This window comes from Equus asinus, chromosome 3, assembly GCF_041296235.1.
Source record: "Equus asinus isolate D_3611 breed Donkey chromosome 3, EquAss-T2T_v2, whole genome shotgun sequence".
NCBI classification, from domain to species: Eukaryota; Metazoa; Chordata; class Mammalia; order Perissodactyla; family Equidae; genus Equus; species Equus asinus.
The window spans coordinates 109,594,947-109,610,460 of NC_091792.1; the positions used below are offsets into that span (position 1 = coordinate 109,594,947).

Sequence of the window (15,514 nt, forward strand, 5' to 3'; positions counted from 1 at the left end):
TTTGGGGATTATTTATTATGCAGATCACTGGTACAACTCTAATTCCCAACTTGCATACTGTGGTCATATATTTTATTTCTGTTATGTATTCAATTCTGTTGTCATGTAGTTTAATGTCTTAATTTTGCAAGACTTTATTACTTTGTCTAGATAGTCTATGTTTGTATTTATTCACAAGCATATCACTTTCATTGCTTTTTTGTTCTTTTTTGTTTCTCAGGCTTACCATCTGGAATAAATTTCTTCCTACCTGAAATATTTCCTTTAGAAGTTCATTTTGTGAGAGTCCACTGGTGGCATACTTGCTCATGATTTCTTTGTCTGCAAATATATTTTGCCAAACGTAAAATTCTAATTTGGTCTTTATTATCTTTCAGCACATTGGAGATGCTTTTCTGTTCTCTTATGACTTCTGCTGTTGCTGTTGAGTCAGCTGTCAGGCTAAATATTGCATCTTTAAAAAGAAATCTGTTTTTACATGCTTTCATTTTATGCAGTTTAATTATTGTGTGTTAAATAATTAGTCTGTGTTAAATAAATAATCCTGGGTATGGATTTCTTTTTATTAATCCTGTTTGGGATTTGTTCAGCTCTTTGAATGTAGATTTATATCTTTTGTTAGTTCTGAGAAAGTCTCAGATCTTATTCCTTCACGTGTTGTTCCCCGCTCCCCGCCATTCTCTTCTATGGTGACTCTCATTGAACATGGCAAACTTACTCAGCCCTCCCTGTTTATCACCCTCTCTTCTGTATTTTCCAATTGTTTTTGTCTTATGCTTTATTCTATGTAATTTCTTCTGACTCATATTCTAGTGTACTTCTTTTCATCTGTTAAGTACGTACTTACTATTATATCCATCCATTTTGTTTTTAATTTTGGTTGTATTTTTCAGTCCCAGAAGTTCTGTTTGGTTCTCTTTTTTAAAGCTGCTGGGTCACTTTTTGTAGTTTCCTATCCCATGCAGATATTTTCTAATATTTATTATTTAAACTCTGAGGGCCATTTTATGGTCTTTGTCTCCCAATTTCAATTTCTGCAGTTTTTGTGACTCTCTCTTTTTCCCAACTAATTATGTGTTGCTTGTCTCCTGTTAGACTCTCCACCTTGATCAGGCCCTCGCCTTTGATTTCTAGCTCCCTTGTCCATTCCTTCTCTCTTCATTGCAGTCAGCCACGTGCCTCACCATCTTTAGGGGTCCATTTTGTTGAAGCTTTCGGTATTAAGGACTGTATTTTCTTATAGAACGCAAGAATTCACTCTTAACCTTTTGAGATGGTAGCAAATTGGAGCTCTTTAGTCTCTTGTTCCTTAACTATATTTGGACTAACTTAATTGTAAGGTCTTTGAGAATAAGAGATTAGACAGACAGACAGATGATAGGTAGGTAGGTAGGTAGATAGATAGATAGGTAGATAGATCTTTGCATCAGTTAATACAGTTGATATCACAGATTTTAAAGAAGTTTGCAGACTTCATTATAACAAATTTGATTGTGGTGTGTGATAAAAGGGCAGATTTCTGGACCAACTCCAGAAATTAGTAAATCTGAAGGAGGCTTAGGATTCTGCATATTTTCAGGCATCCCAGATAACTCATTGAGTTAGTTTGCTAGGGCTGCCATAACAAATACCGTAGACTCAGTGGCTTAAACAACAGAAATTTATTTTCTCAGTTCTGGAGGCTAAAAGTCCAAGATCAAGGTGTCAGCAAGGTTCATTTCTTCTTGTTTGCTTATAGATGGTCATCTTCTCCCTCTGTCATACATGGTCTTTCCTCTGTGTTTGCGTCCTAATCTCCTTTTCTCATAAAGACACATCTGTATAAGATGTTGGAGGTAAGAGGACCTTAGAAATCCATTCTAACCCCTTCGTTTTTTCAGATGAGGACACCAAAGAATCCAAACATCCAAATAATTAGAACCAGGAGTAGAATATAAGCCATATCTTTTGATTCTTAGTTGATTGCACAAGTGATTCCCAAATTGAATGACCATCAAAATCAATTTAGAAGCTTGTTTTTCAAGAAAAAAATGTATTAAAAAAATATCCCTGAGATTTTGATTCAGTAGATCTAGCGTGGGGTTGAGAAATCAGTATTTTTAAAGGATTCTGAGTGATTATAGTCAGTCTCACTGTTATACTTTTGAAATGGATGATTACATAGCCTTTTACCATCCTTACCATTAAGGCTTTTACAAAAGGAGGTGTGGGTTGATTTAGAGTTAACAAAAAGATAACGTCAGGGAAAAACATGGAAATTAATAAATTTCATTTATTTCTAGTAACAAAAATGTAACGTGGAATATTTCCATTGGGAAAGGGCTTCTCCTAGTACATTTCATGTCTCTGGTTTCTAGCTAGATAGTTAGAATGACTTAAATTTGATAAATCAGATTTCAACAAAACCTAGTGAGGTTTTCTGGAATTGCTAGAATTTAGGAGAACTAGAAAATCTGCTGTGGAAACTGTATAGAGGGGAAATGTATTAAATTGAAGCATAGGGAAATAAAAACTCCATTTGGAATGGATCATATGTTTTCAACTTATATCAATGCTTGGGAATGCGTATATCTCTGAGTTACCTTCACAGCTATATTTTATAGTTTACTGGTGAGTTGGTTTCATTCTGACAAGATAGTGAAATTGTATGCTACAGTGTTTAATTCTGGTGTCCAGGTAAGTGACTTGGTAATCAGGATCAGGAAAATCGAGGTAATTTTCTTTAAAAGTAAGATCTTCCTTTTGAAAAGTTACCAAGACACATGAAGCTAGGTTTCCCATTTTGGTTCATGCAATATGTAGATTTTTCCTCAACCTCTCTCCTCTCTCTTCTGTGTTGGGTTCTTGGCCTAGAAATTGTGGGTGGAGAAGCTTGATTAAATAAAAAGCCAATATCAAGGAACAGGGCAGTTTCTTATTTCAATGTGAACTGATTTTCCTGCTTGTAGTTGGAAGATTGGTGGTGTATTTAATAAATTTAGTTAATTAAATACTGAATATTTGGATGCTTTTTTAATTTTTATTTTATTGACTTCTAACTTCCTAATAAATTTTTCTCTAGGAACTTTTTTTTTCCTGGCTAGCTTAATATCAGTTACCTACTCTACCATATTTTAAAGTGACTTTTAGTCTAAACTTCTAATTTCTGAAGTTGGGAAAAATAAATTGAGGAAATATCTTTGACCATTCTGATTCCATCATTGTTCTTGCCTTCTGATGTCATCTCTCAAAAGCTGAATGCTGACATGGGTTAACAAGGATCAAAGAAAACCTCCTTTTCTTTTTGGTAGTATTTTGCTGGAAATAACTTTCTCCAAGTCTCCGGATTTTAATCCTTAGGTGCTCTACAATTCCCATTTCCAAACTTAAGGCAAATTAAAGCTAAGGGTTCTAGCATTCCCAATGTGCCCCAATTAGCTATAAGGCCAAACTCCTGAAACAATTGTAGAGTTCCCCAAAGTTTCCTTAAAACTTCACCACTATTTGTCAAGATGGGTTTTGACCTTTTTGTAGTTTTTCTTATACAGTCCTGTTTCTACTCTCATTTACTCTTCTAGTTTACTCTTCCATCATCTTTATGCTTTTGAAAGAAAAGAGAAGATAGATTATTTGAAGTCTCTCTCCATGTGCCCCTCTAATTCCTTCTGTTTATATGTTATTTCATAATCCTTATAACAAGGGAATCTGAACTGCAGGGAGGTCAAGTAACTTGTTCCTGATCACAAAGCAAACTGAACTAGTCTAGCCACCAGAGCAATAGTAATCTGGTTGTGTATTTCTGAAAGTATTAACATTTTACATGAACAGCCCATTTTTGGTTATTTCTTTCCTTTGTCTTATTTTTTTCTCTTCTGGACCTGCTATGAGGTTCGCCCCAGTCAAGGTGCTGCACTGTAGCAGTGACAGCTTGAGCACCTAAAACTCCAGGAGAAAACTCATCCTCCTGTCAGAGAAACCAGGAAAAGTGGGCCCTGTGGTCTGAAGAATGGGGGGTTGTGGGGGAAGAAGGCTAGAATTCCTGTTTTTTCTTTTTCTTTTCTCTTAACGTCTTTTGCCCCAAGGGCAGCCCCAGTCTCACAGAAGTACAGTGGTGGCACAGGTGGCTACAACTCTTAAGAAGCCCCATCTTTCCACGTAGAAGACCGAGAAACAGGAACTTTGATAGCTGGAGAGTCAGGGGAAATCCTGGAGAGGTGAGAGAGCTGGAAAAGAGCATCCCCTAGTTCTGTGTATGAAGTGACATGTGTTCCAGGCTCACCCCTGAGCTGCGCATGCACAAAACATACAAAACAGCGAAGGGTTTGAGAACTAAACTAAGATATAAACCACTACCTTAACCCCAGCTTAATCCCTGAGATATACTTGTCCAAAGCAACACAACAAAGGCTTTGAAAACTGAGCTGATGTTGGAACCCCTTCCCACAGAAAGTAAGTCAGAACTGGTTCAATCTATTCAGAATGATTGCCTGCTTTAAAAAAGAAAAAAAGAGCTCCAGAGAATTTTAGGAGGACCCAGAGGCTCATGACATAGTATTCAAAATGTCCAAGATATGATTTAAAATTACTTGATAGATAAAAAAACAGAAAAAGGTGACCAATTCTCAAGGAAAAAGACAACAAATGCCAACACTAAGATAACCAAGATATTGAAATTATCGAAGCCTTTGAAGAACTAAGCTCCATGAAGTGGTGATAAACACTTGAAACAAGTGGAAGGATAGCTGTTCTCAAGAAAGAAAGAAAAACTATAAAAACCAAGCAGAAATTTTCAAAATGAAAAAATATCTGAAATAAAAGATCCACTGGGTGGGCTCAGTAGAACTTCTTCAAGTTGAAGGGAAATGATACCACAGGAAGAAGGAAAAACAACAGGAATGGGAAATAATCTGGGTAATAATAGACTACTTTTCTCAAATTGTTCAATATAATTGTAACTATTGAAAGCAAAAATTATAACATTTGTTGGGGTTTCCACTGTTACGTAGATGTAATACATATGACAACTTGAGAAAGTAAAGGGACGTATATGGTTGTAAGTCTACGTTTTCTTTGAAATAGCAAAATTACTAACTCTACATAGATTGAGAAGAGTTAGGTATGTATATTGTAATTTCCAGAGCAACAACTGTAAATAATAATATAAGCATAGCCAAAAAGTCAGTAAATAAAAATGGAATACTAAAAAGCATTCAGATTATTGAAAAGAGCAGGATTGAGGTTGGGGGAACACAGGAAAAACAGAAGTGACAAACAGAAAACAATAAAATATTGGACATAAATCCAACCATATAAAAAAACATTAAATAGTCTAAGCAATTTAAAGTCAGAAATTTTCAGGTTAGATTTTTTTTAAAAAAAGCAAGACAAATATATGTAGCCTCTAAGAAACCTACTTTAAATAGAATAACAAACGATGAGAACACTAAAAAAAGTTGGGGTAGTTTTATTAATATCAGAAAAAAGTACACATCAAGTTACATAATTATAAAGGAGTTAATCTACCAAAAAGACATAATCTTAAAAGCATATGCACCTTGTAGTGCACAGACTTTAAGGTAACCCACATGATTCCCATTTCCTGGTATTCATACATTGTGTAAACCCTGTATCTTGAGAGTGGTTTGGACCTGTAACTTACTTCTAACCAATAAAATATGGCAAAGGTGGTGGGATGTCAATACCATGGTTATGCTACATTATATGACAAAGGTCATTCCCATGATTATGTTATGTTATGTAAGACTCTATCTTGCTATCAGATTTGCTCTCTAGTCCCTCCTCCCTTCTGCCGTCACTCCCTTCGGCTACCCTTCGTTGCTATCTTTGAAGAAGCCAGCTGCTATGAATCCTAGAACTGCAAGGAAATGAATTCTCCAAACAACCTGAGTGAGTTTTGAAGTGGATCCTTCCTCAATCAAGTCTCAGATAACCCAGCCTTAGCCAACGCCTTGACTGCGACTTAGCAGAAGACCCAGCTAAACCAAGCCCAGACCCCTAACCCACAGAAACAGGAAAGGATGGAGTAAGGGAACAGAAAGACAGAGAATATGAGTACCTACATACGGATATCTATCACCGGAGATGCAGAAATACTGAGGTTTTAAAAAAAGGTTTTAGACATAAACATGGGTTTGGATTCCAGCTTCACTTATTAGCTGTGTTTCTGTCTTAACTTCTTTAGCCATGCGTGAAAACTACTTAAGTGTTGCTTTCCTTGATCATAAAAATGGGGATAATAATCATACCTTCCTCATAAAATTGTTGGGAGAAATAAAATGAGACAATTTGTGTAATCCTGGCACTACACACAGTGCCCAGCACATGGTAAGTATATGGTGACCAGGGCTCCTGTTACTTGAGATGGTTCTTTTGTTTTTCTGAAAGTGACAGTTTTCCTCTAGGAAGCAGGGAGAGTTGCTTTTTCCTTCCCCAATGCCATGCTTAGGCCTTTATTCTACCAACATCCATCAGCTTCTACTCTACCCGGCCCTGAGCCAGACTAATTCAAAGACTTAGAAAAAATGAACCAATTCCTTAAAAGACACTACCAAAATTCACTCAAAAAATAGATAATCTGAATTGTCCTACATCTATTAAAGAAGTTGAATTCATAGTTAAAAACCTTCCAGCAAAGAAATCTTCAGACTCATAAGGCTCATTGGTAGAATTCTACCAAATATTTAAGCAAGAAATAATACCAATTCTACACACACTTTTCAGACTAAAGAAGAAGAGGGAATACTTCCCAGCTCATTTTTTGATGCCAGCATTACATTAATACCAAAACTAGACAAAATAATTATTTAAAAAAAAACATAATACATTATGACCAAGTGGGTATATGCAAGGCTGGTTCAAAAGTGGAAAAATCAAACAATTGATTTACTGTATTAACCAAATAAAAGGAAAAATCATGTGATCATCTCAATAGATGCAGAAAATTCAACATCCATTCGTGGCTAAAAAACAAAACACCTCTCAGGAAACTAGGAATTAAAAGGAACTTCCTCAATCTTATAAAGGGCATTTAAAAAAAAAAAAAAAACCTACAGCCAACATCATAGTTATTAGTGAAAGATAGAATGTTTTCCTTTAGAACTGGGAGCAAGGCAAGGATGTCCACTCTCATCATTTCTTTTCATCATTGTTCTGGACATCCTAGCCAGTGCAATAATACAGGAAAAATAAATCTATGCAGATTGGAAAACATAAATGGAAACTGCATCTATTCGCAGCATTATTTCTACATAGAAAATACCAGGAGATCTGCAAAAAATAAGCTTTTAGAAATGAATAAGTGAATTTAGCAAAGTCTTGGAATACAAGATCAAGATACAAAAATTGTATTCCTGTATATTACCAAACACCTGGAGTTCAAAAATTTAAACAGTATCATTTATAATAGCATCAAAAAATAAATATTTAGGTATTAATCTAACAAAATATATGCAGGATCTATATGCTGTAAACTACAAAGCACTGTAAAAGAAATCAAAAACAACCTAAATAAATGGAGGGATATACTTAGTCCTCAATTGGAAGACTCAATATTGGAAGACTCAAGATGTCAGTTCTCCCTGAACTGATCTACTGATTCAACAAAGTCCAAATCAAAACCCAGGAGAATTTTTCTGTAGATAACACGCAACTGATTCTAAAACTTATACTAAAAGGCAAAGAGACTACACTAGTCCAAACAATTTTGAAAAGAACAACAAAGTTGGACTTATACCTCCTGATTTCAAGAGTTACTGTCAAGCTACAGTCATCAAGATAGCATGGTATTGGCAAAAAATAGGAAGATCAATAGAAATTGACCCATAAAAATATGATCAATTGATTTTTTACAAAGGTGCAGAGGCTATTTAATGAAAAAAAGATGATCTTTTTTTGACTAATGGTGCTAGAACCATTACATACCTAAATGTAAACAAAATAAACCTTGACCCATTCTTCACACCTTAAACAAAAATTCATTCCAAATAGATTATAGACCTAAATGTAAAACATAAAACTATAACACTTCTAGAAGAAAACATAGGAAAAACAATTGTGCTCTTGGATTGGGCGAAGAATTCTCAAATACAACACCAAAAGTACAATCTATAGGAGTGAAAATTAACAATTTATACTTCATCAAAATTTAAAACTTCTGCTCTGCAAAAGACACTGCTAAAAGAATGAAAAAACAAACAAAATATTTGCAAATCACATATCTAACAAAGGACTTGTATTCAGAATATGCACAGAACTGTCAAAATTCAACCATAAGAAAACAAACACTCCAATAAAAATATGGGCAAAAGATTTAAAATTATTTTACCATATTAGATATATGAATGGCAAATAGCACATGAAAAGATACTCAACAGCATTAATCGTTAGGGAAATGCATATTAAAACCACATAAGTGTAGAGATACCACTACACACTTATTAGAATAACTTTTTTTAAATGACAATACCAACTGCTGCCAAGGATGCAACTAGAACTCTAAGACATTGATGGCAGAGGTACAAAAAGGTAGGACCATTTATGAAAAGAGTTTGGAAGTTTCTTATAAAGTTAGACAGACACTATCATATAACCAAGTAATCTCATTCCTAGATATTTTACCCAAGTGAAATGAAGACTGTGTTCACACAAAACTCTGTATTTGAATATTTATATAGCTTAATAATTGCCAAACAGTGGAAACAAACCTAATACATTTAAATTGATGGATGGATAAACAAACTGGTACCACCATACAGTGAAATACTATTCAGCAATAAAAAGAACAAGTTAGTAATACACACAACACTTGTGTGAATTTAGACATTATGGTGAAATAAATCAATCTCAAAATGTTCCATACTATGATTCCATTTATATGACATTCTGGAAAATGCAAAACTATAGGAATGGAAAAAAGATCAGTGATTGCCAGGGATTGTGGGTGAGAAGAAGGGTTGACTACAAAGGAAGACCATTAGGACATTTTTTGAGGTGATGGAACTTTTTTTCTTGATTGTGGTTGTGGTTGTCAAAACTCATAGGACTGTATACTAAAAAGAATGAACTTTATTGTATATGCAAATTAAATAATTTTTTAAAAGAAAGAAGTAGAGCTCCTGTACATAAGACATTTTACACTTTGAATTATTTATTCATTTCACCGCTTCTCCTATACTAAAAGCTCCAAGAGGGCCATACTTTATCCTCAACACTAAGAATTTCTAGACCAGACATATAGCTACCTTTTTCTTCTTAACTGCTCTGAGAGGTCATGTAAGAGATCCTGGGCCAACCTCCTCAAGGATTAAAGACCATGTGAAGAGAGTGCTTCAGTCAGACCCAGCTGAGTACCAACAGCAGATGTATGAATGAGGCCCACTTGGACCATCCAGCCCCAGTCAAGCTACCCAGTCATATAAGTGAGACTAGCAGAAGAACTGCCCAACTGAATCCAATCTAAATTGATGAGGCACAGAATTGTGAGCAAATAAAATGGTTGTTGATTTAATCACCATGTTTTGGGAGTGGTTTGTTACACAGCACTAGATAACTGACACAATATCATCCATGGAGGAGACAAATTATATTGCATTCCCCTCCCCCCTAAATTTTTTTTTCATTTTAGAGATGTTACAGGAAATCCTTTGGTCTCTGAAAAAAAAAAAAAAACAGGCTTATATTAATAGCTCATTCCAAGAGATTTCTATTAGATGGTGTTTTCCCGCATAAAGCCCAGGTAATGTATTAGGCTGGCCATATCTATAGTAATGTGTTCATCCCTTGTGGGTTATATTTTATAAGGGATGTTCAGAAATTAGTGTACAGAGAAGGTCAAAGATGAGAGTGAGAGGGCTGAAGGAACCAATAGTTTATAGATGACAGAGAGAGACTAAGTGGGGACATTGTGGCTGTTTTTAAATATTTGATGGGCTTTTTAAAAGCCTGTGTTGCTTTAAAGCCAGATTGGGTTAATAGGTAGAAGTTAAAGAAAGAAATGTTTCGGACTCTATATTAAGGAATAATTCTTTGAGAGCTGACCAAACGTGAACTTGGCTGCCTCAAAAATAAATGGGGTATGGCTATCACTGGAAATTTTCAAACAAGCTGAATGGTCACGTCTTCGACATGTTTTCTATACTGAGTGTGCAGGTGATTCCTATGCAGAGTGAGACACTGTACTGGATAATTTTCTAAAGTTCCTTCAGACTCTGGGTTTTTAAAAATCATTTGGCATCACAAGATTTATAGCCATGTTTTAAAACTTGGACTTTTAAGCTTGCTGTTCTTTTAGTTAGTGAGACTTTCTAGGTATGCCCTGATGCAGATAGCCAAAATTGTTTTCCCTCATAATCTGTAGGAACAGGGACTTGTTTTGACAACTCAATCTAAATAAGCTGGAGATATTTTATCTCTCCTGCTTACAACTTGTCATGTGACCATGTGTACCAGGGATTGTTTCAAAGGATGAAGAGAAACTATCACATCCAGCCTGCCCTGCTCTGCCAAAAACTGGACTGGGAACAGGGCCAGCCTCATGATCATGTGAACTGTGCTTGCACAGGGCATGCTTAGTTTAATGGTCTGCTATCACTTGTTTTGAAATTCTTAATAATTTATGAACAAGGGCCCCACAAATTCTGTAGCCAGTCCTGACTACAACTTTTATCTGTAGTTCCTCACTACCCACTCACTCCTTGTTACCTTGCACTCTTGACTTCTGCCTTTATGGTGGAATAAGACCTCTGTCTCGAGTCATCTACTGCCTTGTGGCCAATTCCCATACTCTCTCCTCAGTCCTCATCCATTTTAATCTGTCTGGAGCATCTGACATTGTTGACAGACCACACCTTTAAATTCACTTTTTGTTTTCCATGACTCTATATCCATATGGTTTTCTTCTTATCTCTGAACTTGTTTTATAAAGCCAAGTAGAATGATGGAATAAAGTTAATAGTCACAATACATGCCTCAGGGTTTTTCTTTCTCTAGAACGAGCCCATACTATATCCACCAGGATATATTGGTACTCCCGTATTTTCACAGGGTCGGTGACAAAATGAGGCTGAACTACAGTCCTACCTGGTTGGTATTACAAATCATACTCAGGGTTTTTTGTTGTTGTTTCGTTTTGCTTTGCTTTCTTTAATACAGCAGTAAAGTGAAGAACATACCAAGGGTTTCATCGGTTGAATATATAAATGGTCGTAAATTGCCTCGAGTCTCCTTAATGAAATAATCAATGACACTGAAAAGGTTTGGGAGTGTTACCTGTATAAAGAGAGAATGAGAGAAGGCTCAGAGTCACCTGATGGAGTAAGAGAAAGCTCAACTGAAATTTAATGGAGAATACTGTGTATTTTCTGACCTCCTGAAAATCGTGTCAATACCACACTTAAATGGCTTACTGAATGGCCACGGATTTACTTACTCATGCATTTTATTTCTCCTTTATAACCATATCTGATTCCCTGTTAAGGAATTATCCCTTTCCCATTGGATGCATTTTGAGGGACAATAATGAAGTACTCTGCTCTTCCCCAGTTATTGCATGAGAATGTGACAAGTTAGTCCAGAAAACGCTCCCTTCTTGAAATTTGGGCTTGAGTAGAGGAACAAGAAAGAATAGCAGATTCCTAATCAGATGGTTCTTACTACAAGTAACTGCTTCCTAGTCCTTGAAGATTTTCTGGCCTTCCAGTCATTCTGTGTGCTTCCTGTGTTCTTAAATTCATTTTTACTTAAGTAGCCATAGTTGGTTTCTTCTGCTTGAAACCTGAGAGCCATTAAAGCCAGAGAACTTAGCATTTTAGTATCTCATTGTAACAGGATAATTTATTTGGCTAGGAGTAAATGAAATGTGTTGCTGCCTCCGAAATCAATATTTTTATACAAGTAAGATCAGGTTAAGTCTGAACATCGCTGGTAACCTTGAAGAGGAAAAAGAATTTACAAAATGACAACCTGGTTGAAGGGAAGGGTTGGGGAGTGTGAAAGGTGAAAGAATAATCCAGACTGTTAGCTTTCCTTACACTGGGGACTGTTTGGGCTAATGACAGATAGATGAGCCCCAATTCACCTGTTGCAGAGGAATTTTCTTCTTCCCTGACAATTGCTTCCTGTCATTTGGTTATTTGGATTATCCTTCAGCAATCTAGTTCTCTGTTTCCTTCATTAGAATTCTTGAAAAAGCCCAGTCAGGCATGGACATGAGAACTGAGAAGCTCTGGGAAGCATTTAGGGCAAAGACGTATGTGGAGTGTATGAATCAGCAGCTGCCTTGCTCTTGGCAAAGACCACTACTGCACTCTAAGGGTTATGGCCAAAACAAAAGAAATTCAACCATACAGTCCCTTTCTCTACTTGAGCAAAACAATGGGCCTGGAGAGGCAGAGGAATTAGGAGCTCAATTTTAAGAGAAGATATCATAAATATCTCCAAGACCCAATGGTTCCATTTGAGTCATATCACTTTGCTGGCCCAATCTTCCCATCACTTCAGCCTAAGCTTACAGAGCTGTATTCCCTTTTTCAGCACCCTGGGCCATAGGTCACATTACTACATTCTCATTGGTTGAGGCCAGTGTAAATACCAGTTTTCCTGCCTGTATAATAGGCATTACCTCAGGGTAATGACAAAGATTAAATTAGATGGTGTATGTAAGTACTTAATTCGGTGCCTAACATAGCGTCTACTGGTTATGATATTATATCATTAGCCCCATGATAAGTCAGTTGGGGTAGACAAGGAAGAAAATTTTCCTGACTGTTATGTTGCTATTAAGAAGGGGATTTTGGAACTTCTGCATGATGGTTATTAGCAGACTAGGCATTCACAGATCTTTTCCCCATTAGAAATAAGCACATTGAAATATTTAAAATTGGAGGTTGTAAAACAGATGCTTAACAAAAATATTTTTCGGGCAGGCCCTGTGGCACAACAGTTAAGTGCACACATTCTGCTTTGTCGGCCCTGGGTTCGCCGGTTCGGATCCCGGGTGTGGACATGGCACCACATGACACACCATGCTGTGGTAGGTGTCCCACATATAAAGTAGAGGAAGATGGGAACGGATGTTAGCTCAGGGCCAGCCTTCCTCAGCAAAAAGAGGAGGAGTGGCAGTAGTCAGCTCAGGGCTAATCTTCCTCAAAAAAAATATATATATATATTTTTCTCTCCCTGAAAAAAATTATATTGATAAAGATTTGCAGAGAAAGAAAAGTGGAAAGATTTGTCTCCTACTCTGCCTCATCCACCTGCTCTTGAGTCTCACTTCTCACCCTAGATATCTACCACCTCCAGGGTTCCTTAACATTGGCGGGTTTTGCCAGCCCTATGTTCCTAGGCAAGGAGTCTGCTTTTCCACCTTTCTTTGTATTCTATAACGTAAGTTTGAGAGGAAGCAGAAGAAAATTCAGCAACAAGGAAATAGCTACTTACGGGTTTTTCCAGTTCAATAGTGTAGTTATTTCCTACACTCATCACTTTGTAGTGCTTGATTCTTGGCATGCTAAAATGAAAAAAATGGTTACTCTCCATATGACTATACTATTGGGTCAAATTAAACTAAAGTGAGTATAAAATATCACCTGTATAGTAAAACCTATGTTCTCATGACTGTAGTTGGCAAAAAAACTTTGGTGGTTTTTGTTTTTCTATTTACCTGGTTCTCTATGTCTCTTTTTGGGATGTTATATACTAGGGATATAGGAAGCCTGGGTCATTGAGTTGGGTGAATGAGAAAGAATAACAGAGAAAAAAGGAATCAAAAACTGAAAGTCTTTCAGGAAGAAATTATTTTTTTAAATGCCAGTAATTTACAAAGTAGACAAGATTATGAAATCCTATGTAGGCATATAAAAATCAAATGTGTATTCTCTATATTAAAAGGGAAATAGAAACAATTACTGAAAGCAAATTACTTTGTACTCCACCTCATCACTATTCCAATCAGAAAGACTTCAGTGGCTATTCTTCCTTCTAGCTCATATACCACCTTGGGCATCTGCTAACTTCAGGGCTGACTTGGAGATATGGAAAATGCTAGGTGTTAAAGATATGAAAAAAATAGGTGAGCATGTAAATACAGCAGATGAATCTTAATGTCTTCCTTTTATGTAGTCTCATGGCACTCTAAATTATTACTGCCCTAAACACATGGTATTTTATTGACTAGACTGCTTAAGAACAAGAAGCACATTCTATTGACCTTTCTATTCCAGCATTAGGCACACAACATTTATGAAACTGAATTTTAAAATATTAGGAGGCCATCTCATAGTGCTATTTGCTAGAACTAATTTATACTGTGGGCAGAGGTCAACATGCTTGCCTTGAATTTCCTTGATTCATATGGCAACAGAGTCAGGACAAAGACTTTTTCTACTGTTGAAAAGTTAACAGCATTTATTACACTGCCATTTGCTTGAAAAACAAACTATTTCTACACCTGTCCAATTTACAGAAGTTATCCAAAGCCAAATTGTCTATTATTTTAGGTTTGTCTACAGGGCCTCCCACCTTCTTTTCACCAGTCCTGTCTCCTTTTCCACGTCATGTTCCCCTAGGACTACACTACACTTCTATTCAAGGGGCTTTCTCATGCACTCTTATATTCACATCTCTCAGTTGGACATCATGTTGGAAAACAACTAATCATTTTATTCCAGCGACTTCTTCTAGAGCTTTACTTTCAAAACATGGGATAAAACCTAACCAACCCTCTACCCTCCTAAAAAAAAACACCTATTTCTTAATGCTAAACTTTCAGAAATGAGTTACAGACTGGTGAAGGAAACATTTTAGGACAGAGGAGTTCTTACATATAGCCTCCTTTGGGGTGATTGACTCTGGCATTATCTTTCTCCCTACATGAAAAGACATATATAATCATACAGTTACTTTTGAAAACTCTCACCAATTCCAATTAGAAAGCTTGTACTCCTATGAAATAAGTGATTATTACTCCTTGGAAGACTGATAGAAAGCTTGAAGGGTATGGCTTTTATAACCAGAAAGATCTAGGTTCAGATATTTGTTCTGTTGTGTGAGCTCTCTGAGCCTTCATTTCTTCATGTATAAAATGGCGCTGGTAATGCCTTTCCTCACAGGGCTGTTGAGAATTAATGCTTGAAAAGTTCTTGGTACAGTGTCTGGCATATTTAGACACTCAGTAAACCATAACTGTTTTTTACTATTTTTAAAATTCGTTGTTTTAACAGATTAGTTTCTGTAAGTCTCAGCTTCTTCATTTGTAAAACATAGAAAACACTGTCTGTTTTAGTTTTTATTGTGCCTGAAGGAAATGTTTGTCAAGCACTCAACACAGCACCCACAAATGGTACCCTGTAAGTGGGGACAATGATTGTTGTTGTTAGTAACAGCCATCATATCATCATCATCATCATTCATGGCAAAGCTGTGGGAGGAAAAGTAGCAAAGATTGTCAGGGTCTCTTGGAACTTTTGACTAATGGGACTAAGCTCTGATGCAGAAAGTAAGGTAGAAAAAAATTCCATTG

At 36.3% G+C, this 15,514-nt stretch overlaps 1 protein-coding gene across 3 annotated transcripts in view; it reads right to left on the reverse strand.

Moving 5' to 3' along the window:
• Positions 1-2,640: 2,640 nt before the first annotated feature.
• STAP1 (signal transducing adaptor family member 1) overlaps positions 2,641-15,514 on the reverse strand; it is a 39,333-nt gene continuing 26,459 nt past the window's right edge. Inside the window, exons 7-9 of one of the 3 annotated variants that reach the window (XM_014860168.3) lie at positions 13,435-13,504; positions 11,169-11,265; positions 2,641-2,849 (exon numbers count right to left, since the gene is read on the reverse strand). In XM_014860168.3, coding sequence (XP_014715654.1) covers positions 2,788-2,849; positions 11,169-11,265; positions 13,435-13,504 — 229 coding nt within the window. In that variant the 3' untranslated portion in view covers positions 2,641-2,787. Of the gene's footprint in view, positions 2,850-8,218; positions 9,649-11,168; positions 11,266-13,434; positions 13,505-15,514 lie in introns of those variants that run through there. The other 2 variants (XM_014860166.3, XM_044766090.2) reach the window with 2 other exon arrangements.